Source organism: Sinohyriopsis cumingii, unplaced genomic scaffold (assembly GCF_028554795.1).
Source record: "Sinohyriopsis cumingii isolate HCF-2022 unplaced genomic scaffold, ASM2855479v2 utg000913l, whole genome shotgun sequence".
Lineage (NCBI taxonomy): Eukaryota > Metazoa > Mollusca > Bivalvia > Unionida > Unionidae > Sinohyriopsis > Sinohyriopsis cumingii.
The window spans coordinates 1,085,452-1,101,278 of NW_028315943.1; the positions used below are offsets into that span (position 1 = coordinate 1,085,452).

Here is a 15,827-nt window from a genome sequence, read left to right on the forward strand (position 1 = left end):
TATATATATATATATATATATAAGTTCAATGTTTTCAATGCATATGCAAAGTGTCGTTAGTTAAAGCAAAATAAAAACTAAAAGAAATTTGTTTGAATAACTTTAGCGTCATTAGTACATGTTACACTGAACTCACATTTTGTGTATCCTTGTGAGGTATTGCAAATGATATCATCTTTTAAATTGTTAAAAGTTAACAAATGAATGTTCATTTGATTTTCCTTTCAATTATTTCGCTTACCGATATGGAACCTCCACAGAACCAGCAAAGGGACACAAGCAGGCCTATGTAGTGATCTTACTTCCGTCCCAGTCTGAACTTGAAATGATTTTATATCTGTATGTTCGTACTTTTTGTGTAAGTACATTTGCAGAAAATATAATAGAATTTGGAAAAAAATTAATCTGAATTGGGCTCAACTATTTTAGAAAGGATGTATTAATCTAGAAATGGTTAACTAGTCTGGATCCCTATCGCCATGTTTACAGTTTTTCTATCCCTCAAGTCTAAATTTGATTTAAATAAATCGGGTATGTTCTTTCTTCTTCAGGCACTACATCAAATAGCTGATTGAAAGTATTAGTACTAACTAAAAGTACTCGTACCCATGATTCCATGAATATTCTTTCATGTGTGCATAGTATGTGTTATGTTTATTGTACAACCAACTTTTCAATGAATGAGAGAATATTGTTCTTCATTGTTCTGATAAATAGTATTTCATATAGATTCCCACCCCCACCCCACCCCCCAAAAAAACCAAAACAAAATAAACAACCCTCCCAACCCCCAACCCACAAAAAACAAACAACTTTACATCTTTGGACAATTGATCATTATTCAGGTACAATGGAATGGTAAAAATGAGAATGCTGCAGATTCATTTATATAAATACGTTTAAAATTAATTCATGAGCATTGTCGTTAGGTAATAATACATAAACAATAATATTTGACATATAGGCACAGAGAGTTGTACTTGATTGGAGGCTGATGTCTGTGTTCTGGTGACAAACTTTATCCTTCCCTCGTTGGATGGGAAAACAGACCCAGAATGTCTCACGTACTGCAAGAAAACTTCACTGTCCAGAGAATCTGAAATAAATACGACTAATGAATATGTAAATTATGAAGACAATACATCAAAATAGACAAATGTATGCTTCATAGTGTACAATAGCTGTCCAGATTATGGACACTTCTTGAAGGAACAGTTGAAATTATAAACACTTAGAGCTGACCGTATAAAAGTGACAGTCAAAATATAACACTTAAGGTTGCCTAATCAAACAGGGACAGTTGGAACTACAACATATATGGCTGACCACATCAGTTGGACAGTCGAATCTACGACACTTCAGGTTAACCACATCAAAAGAACAGTTGAAATTCTAACAAATTGGGTTGAACAATTTAAACAAAGACACTTAGGGCTGACTACATCAAAGGACAGATACAAATATAACACGTATGGCTGGCCACATCAAAGGGACAGATGTAACTATAACACTTCGGTAGACCATATGAAAGGGACACTTGAATGTTAACACTTCAGGCTGACCAAATTGGAACGTTGAAACTATAGCACTTAGGGTTGAGCATATCAAAGGGATGGTTGAAACTGTAACACTTTAGTTGATAACATCAATGCGCCGTTAAAATGATATCACTTCGGTCTGACCACATCAGCGGGACAGTTAAAGCTATAACACGTTAGTTGATAACATCAATGCGCCGTTAAAATTATATCACTTCGGTCTGACCACATCAATGGGACAGTTAAAGCTATAACACTTTAGGCTAGCCACATCAGTCGACAGTTGAAACTTAAATATTTCAGGCTAACACATGAACAGGAGAGTTGAGTTGAAACTGGATCACTTGGGTTGACCACATAAAAGTAACAGATGAATCTAACACTCTGGAAAGTGTACATGAATGGAACACTTGAAACAATACCATTTCAGACTGGCCACATTAATGGGATGGTAGCAAGTATGACTCTTAAGACTGACCACATGAACCAGACATTTGAAACTATAACTGTTACGGCTGTCCCACATCAAAAGGACAGTTGAAACAATAAAAAATAGGGCTGACTGCCTCAAATGGATAGCTCAGACTATAACACTTAGGGTTGACAACACATATGGCACACCTGAACCTATCACACTTACGGTTGGTAACATCAATGAGAAACTTAAAACTAAAACACTTAAGTCTGACCACATCAATGGAACACTTGAATATATAACACTTATATTTTACCACATCAAAGGGACACTTAAAATGTAATACTTAATTTCACCACATCAATGGGACACTTGAATATATAACACATATCTTACCACATCAAATGGACACTTAAAATGTAATACTTAGTTTCACCACATCAATGGGACACTTAAATATATAACACTTATATCTTACCACATCAAATGGACACTTAAAATGTAATACTTAGTTTCACAACATCAATGGGACACTTGAAACTGTAGCACTTAGGGCTTACCGAATCAGTGGAACACTTGAAAGAATTACATTACGTCTTCCCACATCAAAGGAACACTTGAAACTAAACATTTCGGGCTGACTAACACTTAATGCTAATATATTTGCTATAATTCTGATAATTCATACTATTTTGTCTCTGACCAATAAAGTTAGTAGTTCTGATAGTAGTTCTGATAACCAGCTAAGTCTTAGTCTTTTTATTATAAAGTAGCAAATTTTCGCAAGTTATTACTTAATAAAGTAATAACATGAGTCTTACCTTTTTCAAAGCGCTTACAAAAAGAGGTAAATATATATGAATGTGTTTAACCCCACACTTCTGATGACACCACCAGAAAGTGATACAATCACATTTTTGTGTCTAATGCAGATGCGACAAAACACACGACTCACTTAAAGGGATATGTTGAATCATTTCCTGCTTAATTATAGTGTAGCCGTCACCACCGTCGATGACGAAATCGGGCAGAAGAATTTTGTACACTGTGTTGTCATCCAAAAGACTGTATGATGGCGCTTTGCAGACATGACACCTCACCTCTACCGACACCACTCTGTGACCTTTAGGACTTCCAAGGTCATAAGCAACATTTAGACCTGGAAAGAATGGCATACTTTATTTTACAATACTTAACACAATTTACAGCTGCTTCTAATTGAGGTATTATTTTGCATTGCAGTAATTGGGGCGAAATGCGCGGATAAAATTGAAACGATCTGTATCAAAATATCAAACTCTGACTCAACTCTATAAAATCTATACTGATTGACATAGAAGTTATAATATTTATATTCCTTCAGCAATGAACGCTATCTGACATATAAACTAAACTATGATTAAAGATGTGCATTAATGAAATTCATCACTATGATGACATGTGTACAAGGTTGTTTAGAAACGTTTTATTTGATATTCAACACCAAAATATTGTTGTGCATTTCATTTAATAAATATTGAAGGTGGCCTCGTCAAAGTTAATGGCAGATATATTCAGGGGTACTTAATCAAGGATAAATGTATGGCAGTCTTCAATATTAATAAAGAGACCTAAAATATGAATGAGTCAGAAATGAGAATGTGAGCTTGGTGAAAACAGAACAGATTGTATTCAACGGTTAATACAAACATTAGAGGAGATCTCAAATCGTAATGCTTTAAACGTTTATCATATAAAACAATATGAAATGGGTCTAGAAACGTATAATGATGACGTTCTATAACAAATTAGGATTCCTTAGAAGTAAAAGAACTTAAAGAAGACCACAAATACCTGACATCTGAAGAAAAGCTCCAGGCCGGTTTTGGGGATCGTAATTTTCAACTGCATGCTCAAGCATTTTCCGCAGAGTGATGCCCCGTATTTGGATCAAGTCGACGTTATTTCCAAAAGGAAAAACAGTTAAAACATTACCCATGGTAATATTTCCTGCAAATTGGAGAACAGTCCATTATCTGTATTATGGACACAAATTTGGTCACAAAAATCCCCTTTGAATGGATTGTACCCTTCTTTCAGAGGTTAATATTTACATGGTAGTATAAAAATGATACAAATGCTGACCTCGGCTAGCGTGGGTACGTGGGAAAGCCTGCCAGTAGCTTCTCGTGGGTCGGTGGTTCTTTCCTGGGTTTTCCAGGGTTCTTCCTCCACCAGTTATACTGGCCGCCATATATGGCCTATCTTGTGCTGAAAAATGGCGTTAAACCCTAGAACAACAACAATAACAAATGCTGACCTTTATGAACAGGTATTCGTTATATATCGATGTTCCCTCTGGGGCAGGTTTGTTTAGTTTCATTATCAGTTGTGCGAAAGAATGAAAATTTAAGGAAACTAATAGCCTGAGATGCATCATTGATTATACGATTTTACCAAGAGAAACTATTAATAACTTCAATATGTATCTATCTATCTATCAATCTATATATCTATATATCTATCAATTTATATATCTAACCTTTCTCTAATGCGTTAAGCATCATTCTTCATACACTATCATTATGTCATATTACAAATGCTATTTGTGGATTGAAATTACATTGAATGACTTTAGAACATGTAGTCCGAAATAAAAATGATGACTCATAATTTTAATATCTCAGCTAATAATAACACAATATTAAAACTATATCAGTGATGTCTCGACGGGCGATTTCAATTATTGTTGAAGTTTAAAATCAACATTTTTGTACGCCTATTGAATTCACGTGTTTACATGAAAAATAATACCATCGTCGCACAGAAAAATCATCTGCACCCAAATACACCTTGCATCAATTATCTCACAAAACATAGAAAATGGAATTACTGTTGCAAAAGTGTGATGAATAAATCTACAATCATCAGTTAGAATTATTGGCTTGGGGATATCCTGGCAGATTTCATATGAATCAGCAAATAATAGTTTCTGGGGAAGTCAGGGATAGATCTTTGAAAATATTTGCGCCAATCTGGCTTGTCACTGAAATGCAGATCAAACGTTTTCAAAATAAAATAGTTAGAGAACTTTAAAAACAGTTCATTGTGTATTTATACTTATATTTAAGCAACTAAGTGACAACAATCTTTGTCAGGTTTAGATGAGGGTACAACTTGCACATGTAAATTCAGTAAACGTTTTACCTGGTTCAATGGAGGCCCTAATTCCCCCAGAATTCACCAAAGCAATCGAGGCAGCCGCCCATGTATCATTTGCTTTCAGATAGTCTAGATGATAACTGATCATTGCATCCGTGTACAGATTACCTGTGTGATAATTAAATTAGTATATTTATTATTTTGTTTTCATACTTGACAATTAATAATTGAATGTTCTTGTAATGATGTTATTCATTTAAATCTTTAAGAGAGGACTCCATAAAAATATAGAAAATGTCACCGGTCACTATATACATTCATGTTAATTTTATATTGAGCAATATCGTGTATATAGCCCTTCGTTTAGAGGCCATACTATTCTGCATCATTGTAGCACATATTTACCGTTTCATTCACCTCTCGAACAACCACCCTTTCAATTAACTATTTGTTGTTACGGCGGACATACCTTAAACTTGGTCTTGTTGTAGGAGACCAAAGTACAACCAACAGCTGAAATGGTAAAATGGTACAAATGGTATATACTAACATATCAGTGTCCGATAAATAAGAGCGGATATAGTGACGTTGGAGTGGATTCATTGTTCTTTTGTTGTTTGGTTTGTTTTTTCTTGGTGTTTTCTTTTTCTCTGCTGGCTAGGTTGCCAAATAAATGCACCTCAAGTTTAGAACTTGAGAGTCAAATCAAGAGTCTGTACGATCATTGTTATGAGGTTTTGTCCCTAACATGGCTGATTTTCAAACACACATTATATTTCATATTTTCTTCTTCCTTCCTCCTTCGTTTACTTCTTGCTTTCTCCTTTCTCCTTTCCTCCTCCTGCCTTCCACTGTTGACTTCATATTCCTTTCCTTTCCTTCAACTAAAGTACCCACCTGGTGCGTGCACCCTGGAGGTTTTTTTTGGAGCTTTTAGTTTCCAATCCTACTTCCCTTTTGCGAGATACGTCACTGCACATTTCGGGTTGGCCTTTCTTTAGAATACAGTTAATCACACAATTCCTTTTCCTAAGATACTGGAATCTGAGACAGACTCACGTGTCTGTACTCTTCCGAAATTCTAGGCACACTGATATCTTACTATTATAGTCACATATTACCTATTGGCATGCGCGACTCGTTCTTTTACATGCGTTTGCGTGCTACTTAATATGCATGATTCTTCGCCATTACCATGCCGCAAGATCAAGCCACGGGAAACAAGGACGCCCTAATATCAACATTTGTCCTCGACCTTTGAAGGCCCTCACCATCCATACAAACAGGTCTCGTTTCCTTACTTCATTTATTACACTTTCTTGCCCAGTTTCCTATTTTATCGAACTGCAACTAACTTACCACCAAACATGTGGTAGTCGCATTCGTTTCGAATGCTCCTGAGTTGTGAAATTTTCTACTATGCAATAGTTTATTAATTTTCGTGTACTATGCGTACATTTATTTTCTAAACGTTTCGAGATATCATTTTGGCTTAAGTAGCTATACATTGTTTGGTAGCCGTATATAATTCGGGTGCTTGAAACGGTGATTTGGTAAGGTGATCAGCCAAAATCTTTACCAGGCAAAGCACGTTGTTGTTGGTCTAAAGCGGGCTTTCTTGGGTCAGAATAAAAGCCCTATGTGATAATCATGTGTGTGTGCTTTGGTGTGGTTTTCTTTAGGGTGTGTGTGTAGGTGCCATGTATGCTATACTGTAAGTTATAGATGTACAGTGTTATATATATATATATATATATATATATATATATATATATATATATATATATATATATATATATATATATATATATATATATATATATATATATATATATATATATATATATATATATATATATATATATATATATATATATATATATTCCTTTCTCTAAGTTTGGCGTGACAATTTCATTTCAGTTATTATTTTGCTTTCCCATATGATTTTCTATCTTCTGCTTCTCTTTAGCACCGCATTTTGAGCCGAGTGTGCACAATTGTTATTGTTGTTTGTCATTCTTCTTCTGTTCCTTATATTGGTTCTTTCTGGTACTTTTCCCCTTGTCCTGTTGAATTCCTGTCCCGGTCTTCTTTATATCTACCAAGTGTTTCCCTTGTTCTGTGCTGTTTTTATCTTCTGCTTGAGTCCTGCTCTTCTTTATTTCTCTTCTGTATCGCCATGTTGGTCTCTTTTGCCTGAATTTCAGCTGTTATACATCTTAATCTGATTGAACATTTTGTTGGTTTGCTTCCAGTATGCAAATGTTTGTTTTTACATTATTTATTGTTGTGTTAAATAACGGAGCTTTCATTACTTGAGTGAATTTGTTATCGTTTAATAGTTATGGCCTTAGTTTACGATGTTTGTGTTGTTCTTGTTTTATTATTATTATTATTATTATTATTATTATTATTATTGCTGTTTTGATGTACCACATATGGCGTTTATGTTGTTACAAATGATATCAGTTACTTCAATGACGCTGCAGGCAAAGTTTTAGCCATATGTTTGTTGATGTAGTTTTTCGCTTTTGCGTCTGCTTTTTCATTGCAAGGAATTCTGTATGTGCGAGGTGATCCATATGAATTCAACTTGTTTGTTAGTTTGCTTTATTTGTCTGAGTAATTATCTTGCACGATTAACCATATTAGATCTACTAATTAGATTGGTCGGATGCCAATAATGTGTGGACACTGCGAATTACTCAAAAGTATCGTTTTAGTTGTGGATTTGATGTAAGTTAGTGCCACTAATACTGCCATGAATTTTACAGTGTCGATCGCACACTCGTCCGAAATTCTGTTTTCAGAACGAGATACCTAGTTTTGGAATGACTACTCCTGCTGTTTTTTATTAGGGCTTTTTGTTTTTGATCCGTCTGTGAAGATGTGGATATAGGCTTCGTAATATGTATCTAGGTAAGTTAATAGTGTTGCCTTAATACTATTGGCTTGTCCTGTTTCCTCCCTAATTCTCGAAATATAAAATCGATTTGTGTTGTGGGCCATGTCCACTCAGGGTCTGGGTAGTAAATTATCTGTTCCGGGTTAATATATGTGATTTGTAAGTCTCTTTTTAGATCTGCCATTATTTTTCCGCTTGGTATAATTGTTATTTTTACTAATTGCGCAGAATGGTTTATCACACTTTGCGAGAGCTTGACGTTGTATATTCATATGAAGGTAATGTACAGTAGCATCATCTCCATACACCGTAGTTCTAGCTGAGGATCTCCGGTTGTTATCTGGAATTCTTGTGTGGGTGGATTAAGGGAAGAGTTTTAAAAAAAAAACATTAAAGTGTACTAGTGTTATATGTATTGAGGGTGTCAGCTGTGCGGACTGGAAGCTCGAAATTTGTTAATGCACATCGGCAGGATCGTGATAATGTACTTTGACAGTAAAGCTTTAAGAAATGTTGGCAGTCGGAAAATCCTCCATCAGTGTTCCCACCCCCCACCCCCACCCCCACCCCGTAAACAGTTTTGTCTGAAACTGCTAACATTTATCACGAAAATATTTCCGAAGTATTTCCAAAGTATTTTTAGATATGCAAGTTTTCACTATCAGCGGAAATGCACACGAACCATATGACGAAGCTCACGAATTCTAGACAAATGCATGCTTGTAATATGAACGAAATATATACATAATGATACGTACCTAGATTGCACTCCCGAATCCTGCACCAATACGTTTCACCCTCCAGAAGGACAGCCGTGTGACCAACAATTTCGTGCTTTTGGGCTTCTATGGGTTTCTGGAATTCCTTCACTTCAGCTAATGTCTCATTGTCTGCAAACGAAAAACAACCAAAAAAGACTCATAAATTCAAAGAATAAAGTGTGCGAAACATACGTTAAGATAATTGCATCACAACGTACACTGTAATAAATATAGACGGCACTTGGAATATCTCAAATACTTCTAGTACATTTAGGTCCAATGCTGTCTGTAACCAAAGTGGTTCATCGTTTATTGTCTATTGAAAATACGTCAGTGGCTACTAAGCATTGCTTATGTATATATATGTTTGGTCGATATAAAAAAATATGTATATATATATATATATATATATTGTCACAAAATTTTATAATCCTTTTATTTATTAAATACATGTAATCCGGTTTTGTTTTATATGTACATCGATACCAGAGGGTGATTTATCTACATTGTATAAGAGCAGGGAGGTTGAACAGACCACTTGCTGTTAATTCCATTTATGAAAATTAAAGCTTCCTACAAAAATGAAAAATATAAGGACAATAACGCCAAATCGAAGCCTCTAACTAAGACTGAGAGTTTCTCTAATTGTGTCAGCTCATTTTTTTACTTCATTTTCGTCGTTCGTGTTTTCAAATTTGTGTGCGTGATTTTGTTTGCATTTCGGACACTCTTTTGTGTTCGCACTCTCCCTACTACTATCTTTTTATGCAAAGATTTTATCAAGACCTATACGATATCATGACCGAGGATCACATAATAATATACTTCGAGATTATTAATAAATTCATCGAGGTCATCTACAGATGGGGCTTCATCATTATCGGTGATAAAATCAATAATACCATAACCATCCTCGTCCAATAATTTTGAATTTTCATTAAAATCTTTAAGAACATCGTAACATCGCTGATCATCAACAGGTGGTGCCACTAAATATAACTTATCCCACATGAGCCATCTCATTATCAGATTAAGTAACAATTGCGTCTGACCAGACCCAGATGGATCTATGATAACTATTCTGATAGAATTTGGTAGTGCTGGATGATGTTTGACTGGCTCTTGCTTTCGTGTGGCTGAGAAATGAATGATACCCATGTTGGAGTATTATAATAAATAATATGGATTTATATTGTGTTCAATACAGAGCATCACTACCACCGGTGGAATCACAACAATAACAACGGAAAATAAAAAAACGTGCACTTACACGCAGTGTGTGAAATGTGTTACAAGCAAATACAAATGTATTTCGTCTCATATGAAGACAGGTGGTGATATCGCCGCTTCATTAGGAAAATTACAAGGAGTTCCATGGGCTAAATACCCATGAGAAAAAAAAAACACCTTCCTAAATATAATTATTGTGGTCCTGGAACCCGACTTGATATCCGACTTGACGATGTGATGTGATGTGATTTGGATTTTTAACGTAGCTTTAACAATTTTTCAGTCATATCGCTATGATGTCTGCAATGTGGCAGTTTATAGTGATGTCTAGCAGTGGGTCATCATGCCGCAGACATGTAGCACGATGTCCCACCCAGTCACATTATCCTGACACCAGGCCAACCAGTCCTAACACTAGCGACTTGACGAGCGAGATCAGCCAAGACCTGGAGAGTATCCAATAAATGTGATTGATCAAGCGTGCCATATTCATGATGTGGCGTATAAAAATAAGGATTTACAACAATGAAATATTGCAAATGTGAAGTTGATTCACTTATTAAATTTCATAAAATATAAACAAATCTCTCTGAGGAAATCTTGCTAGCGTCCTAGTAAGATCTGCAATGAAAGGTAATGGCCGGTCATTAATCAACCGATATTATTATTATTATTATTATTATTATTATTATTATTATTATTATTATTATTATTATTATAATAATGGAATCGATTTATTATAGCCCAAGAGGATATTGGAGGGGCAGAGCAGTGATTAGTAAACTCTCTGATGCAGAAAATATCACACGTTTTGTTGCTGAAAATTGGTTAGCACGACAGGAAATATGGCAAAATTATCTACCACCACCTAAACAAATTCAGTATGCACATTTTGATGTCAGCACTCCAAATAAGGTTCGTCAAGCAGATATTTTGTTTGTACCTCATGATGCTGTTAAAACTGGTAGAGGTCAATCACGTACATACAAATAAGCGTTGACTGTCGGTAACCTTGCAAGTAAGTAGAAAGAAGCAGAACCACGATCAACTAAAGCAGCAACTGGCGTTGCATCTGCGTTGGAACGAATTCATCAACAAGGACCCTTGCAATGGCCACATTTACAACAGGTTGATCCTGTCAAGGAATTTCTTGGTGCAGTATCATCTCCAATGAAAAAATATAACGTCAAAATCAGACGAGGACATACCGTAATTCATCGTGATCAGGTAATTGTTGAACGATTTAATCAAACACTTGCTGAAAGATTGTTTAAATATCAATATGCAAAGGAAATAATTCAGAAAGACAAGAGATCTCGTTAATGGGTTGCAAGACTACCAAGTGTGAATAGCTGCGTTAAATAATAAAATTACTCGATTTCTATGAAACCTACCAATGCTATCACAACAACATATACTAATACAACGACATGACTTTTCAAAACAACCAATACTAGGCAATGTGGCTGTGAGGTATTTGTTATTTCTATGAACCTGGTGAAAGTGGAGGTGGTAAAAAAAAGAGCGACTAATCCAATTTGGAGTGTGACGACACATAAAGTTTCCGGCGTGGTAAGATCCACGGGTAGACCTGTAATCTACAGAATATATTCAACTGCTCCTCAACGTGGATTTGTACGTGAACAATTACAAGTAATTACTGAAGACACACAATTACCACCGCCTTCACTTTTGTGAACTAGCGCCTTGACGTCGATTAAACTCAAGACAGGTCAGCATCACATTTTCGCGTGTGTGACCATGACCACTATTAATTATATATGGGGCCCCGAGTGGCCGAGTGGTCTAAAGCGCTCTCCGTTACGGATCACTGCCATTTCACCTCTGTCTGCGTAGGTTCGAGTCTCGGATTCGGCCAATGTGGGTATGTGAGAAAGCTTGCCAGTAGCTTCTCGAGGGTCGGTGGTTCTTTCCGAGGATTTCCTGGGTTCTTCCTCCACCATTAATACTGGCCGCCATGTATAGCCTATCTTGTGCTGAAAATGGCGTTAAAACATACAACAACAACAACAATTATATATACGGTAAACTGTAATATTACTGTGTTGCAGATCGCACAATAATTATTCTGTCGTTGTTTTAGCGGCATTATAAATTCAGAGTCGAGATAAAAGTCGTGCTTTTTTATGACAGTGTTTATAACTATTGTGTTTCTTACTATATCATCGCTATTGCTTTTCTGACTTTTATTTTCTGTGAAGTCTATAATAATATACCGCAGCTGAGAGGATCATATACCAATAGCGACGATGATACAGTCTCCTGAATATATTCACAATTATCATTTTCACACTTGACAACAGATGTTACATCATAACCGTGTAGTTGTTCTTTTCTCAATCTCCAACCATCCCATAACGATTCAGTGCCGATATTTAATTGTTTTAACAAATCTGCACTATTTTTTAATGATATAAAATGAATCCGTCGCTACTTTAACGGTTACTTTAGGGAATCTGTTCACTATCGACGATAGATTTATTGAAACCTACGCGAGCATCGAAGATCTTAAATGAGTATACTGTGGTGAGTCGTCATCACTGTAACTCACAATTGTACCTAATTTAGTTCCATCTGACAAAAAAGTTGTTTCTCGGCTGATACATGTATTTTTATTTAGTGCATTGGCGAAGATAAAATCTAATTCAGCATCGTCAATAACTAACCTACAACAGCTTTGTTTATGATTATGTGAACCACCTTGCGTAAACTTTCCAATTATCCTTCCACCGAGATCCTTTGCTTGTTTATTTTCATGATCAATATTATCTTCATCCTCAAATGGATCCAAAGATTGTTTTCTTTCTTCTGGTAAATAAACCTGTTTTTGTGGACGATACGACATTAATATTTCACTCACTGTTAACTATAATAGAGTTCCTGAATCAAGCATGTATCGTAACAATACTGTTGGTGCCAACATTCTTTCTGAAAAATGTATGCCAAACCAGACATAACAAATCGGATGGAGATTTTCAGTAAACTTAAATGATGCAATTTGTGCAAAACCCGTTACGTCAAAATCTAGTAGAGGTCCATTTACAGAAACTCGAATCTCTTCATGGGTTGGCTGACCGAATCTCTTAAAATATTCCGAACATTCTCCCGTTCCAAAAAAAAATATATAACACGCTGCTATATCAAATGACATCATATTTATGTAATCGTATTTGGTATTCCATACTCCACCACGTCCATGTTCGACACAACTTGATATCACATCATCGAGAAAATCAGACCAAGTCGGCTTCCACGTACTTTTCTCTCTGGCGAAATGAGCCGCGACTGATGGAATAGTAAAACAATTACTGAGTAAATGTTCATAGTCGCTGGTATATTTTAACACAAGGTCTTTCTTTTCTTTTTCTGTACGAAGAAATTCTGTTCGATAAATCTCACCATTAGGTCTTACAAACTGTTCAAATCGGCTTTTTTCCTTCAATACAAAGACTTCCATCATGCCTTATCAGATCACTAACAACTATAGATCTTTGAAACAACCATGCAGATACAGGATCACTTTTGCTAATCAGATTAATTTATTTTTTTATTCAGTTATTCTGATTATAATATATATTCTGATTCAGTCCTATAATATTATATTTAGTTCCATTTACCCCAACAAATTATAAAATCTTAATGATCATAAAATTTAATAACATTTACCCCAACATATTATAAAATCTGAAAGATTTTGCATAATTTTAAGTATCATTTACCCCATCAAATTTTGAAATGAGATCAAGGATCACAATTTTGAATACTATTTACTCCACCAAATTCAATAGTCAGTGAAGAATACGATTTTTTAAAATTTTTATTCCGAAATAATATTTATTCCGGTAATAATATTTATTCTGATAATAATATATATTCTGATAATAATATTTATTCTGATAACAATATTTATTCCGATAATAATATTTATTCTGATAATAATATATATTCCGATAATAGTATTTATTCTGATTCAGATTTACTTTTTATTCAGATTATAATATTTTTATATAAGTTTCTATTTTTTAAGTAATATTTTCACACTTTCGAATATCATTTACCCCATCAAATTATAAAATCTAACTGAATTTCATAAATTTAAGTGCCATTTACCCCATCAAATTATAAACTCAGTCCCATATATATTACTTTAAATACCATATACCGCATGAAATTATAAACTCAGTCCCATATATATTACTTTAAGTACCATATACCGCATGACATTATAAACTCAGTCCCATATATATTACTTTAAGTACCATATACCGCATGAAATTATAAACTCAGTCCTATAATTATTAGTTTAAGTACCATACACTCCATCAAATAATAAAATCTGAATGATTTTCACAATTGTGAGTATCATTTACCCATCAAATTAAAATATCAATGAAGAATAAGATTATAATATTTATTCTGATAACAATTATTCTGATAATAATATTTTTCAGATTCAGATTTTTTAAAATTCAGATTATAATATTTATTATGTAATTTCTTTTTTTGGTAGAATCTTCACATTTTTTGAGTAACATTCACCATCAAATTATACAATCTGACTAATTTTTACAATTTTGAGTACAATTCACCTTATCAAATTATAAAATCTGACTGATTTTCATAAATTTGAGTTTCATTTACCTGAAATTTGACTGATGATCAGAAAAAATAAATGTTGTAATAATATATTTATTTGTTCCTTGACAAAGTCAAGGGCGAAATTATTATTATTATTGTGTAAAAAAATTCTGTTTTTAGTAGGATTTAAAAAAATTTGAGTATCATTTACCCATCAAATTATAACATTTAGCTGAGTTTCGTTCTTTTGAGTACATTTACCCATAAAATTATAAAGTCTAGCTGATTTTTGTTATTTTGAGTAGCATTTACTCCATCAAATCAAAATCTAACTGATTTTTGTTATTTTAAGAATCATTTACCTCAAATCTGAACGACAATCAGTAAAATAATTATGTTATTCATATATAATAAATCAGGATTAAAAATCAATTGCTAACGTGAAGATCTATGATCCTACATACAGACTGAAATTCAAAATTTCATTCCGTAAATCAAGTAAACGTCCGGATTGGTTAGTAAGTTTGAAATGTATCCTTGATAATAGCGGATTATCACATCGCAAATATACCAGATTAATGGGTTCTTCTACGATCAAATATCCAGGATGTACTTGAGGTTTAAATGTGTATAAATATATCCCTGCTGAGCCTGACTGGATTTTAAGATCTATTTGATAGCTGCCGTCAATTGCATCACATACAAGACTGACTGTGATATATTGATATCATATTAACATTTCCTGGTGAAATATGACGAACTGCACCGTATGGATCATTGTTATGTTTGAGAACATCTGCTGGAAGGGTTCTTTTTCTCCATGACTCGACGATTTTTGAAATGATTTCATTGATGAGATCATAAGTTGATGTTTTAGCTCGTTGGCGTTAAATCCTGGTATTACAAAATTTGGTAATTCTGTCTCAGTTATTTTATATATGTTCTGGAATAGCTGTTTTATTTTTAAGACATCAACTACTTCAACCATACTTCTAGTTACTTTATAAGTATTATCAATTACATTTTCAATGATAGTTTTATTGATAGACTCAAGATCAGATATAGCTGGTTTAAATATTGTATCGTTGCGATTGTCTGCTGTTTTGTATCTTCGCTGTAATATTGTGTGACGTTTGAAAGCAAATTTTGCAGTTGATGGAACATATATTTGTATTCTGACGTAATGTCCTCTGAAAATGTATTATATTCTTTGTTTAATATTATTTCACCGTATTTAT

General features: G+C 34.2%; 1 protein-coding gene across 1 annotated transcript in view; it reads right to left on the minus strand.

Annotated features, from left to right (window-relative positions):
• Positions 1 to 819: 819 nt before the first annotated feature.
• The window catches only part of LOC149773025 (snake venom 5'-nucleotidase-like), a 37,130-nt gene continuing 22,122 nt past the window's right edge, over positions 820 to 15,827 (minus strand). The window contains exons 5-9 of the mRNA XM_089946860.1: positions 8,758 to 8,889; positions 5,140 to 5,262; positions 3,787 to 3,942; positions 2,909 to 3,112; positions 820 to 1,096 (exon numbers count right to left, since the gene is read on the minus strand). Coding sequence (XP_089802986.1) covers positions 906 to 1,096; positions 2,909 to 3,112; positions 3,787 to 3,942; positions 5,140 to 5,262; positions 8,758 to 8,889 — 806 coding nt within the window. The 3' untranslated portion in view covers positions 820 to 905. The remainder of the gene's footprint in view (positions 1,097 to 2,908; positions 3,113 to 3,786; positions 3,943 to 5,139; positions 5,263 to 8,757; positions 8,890 to 15,827) is intronic.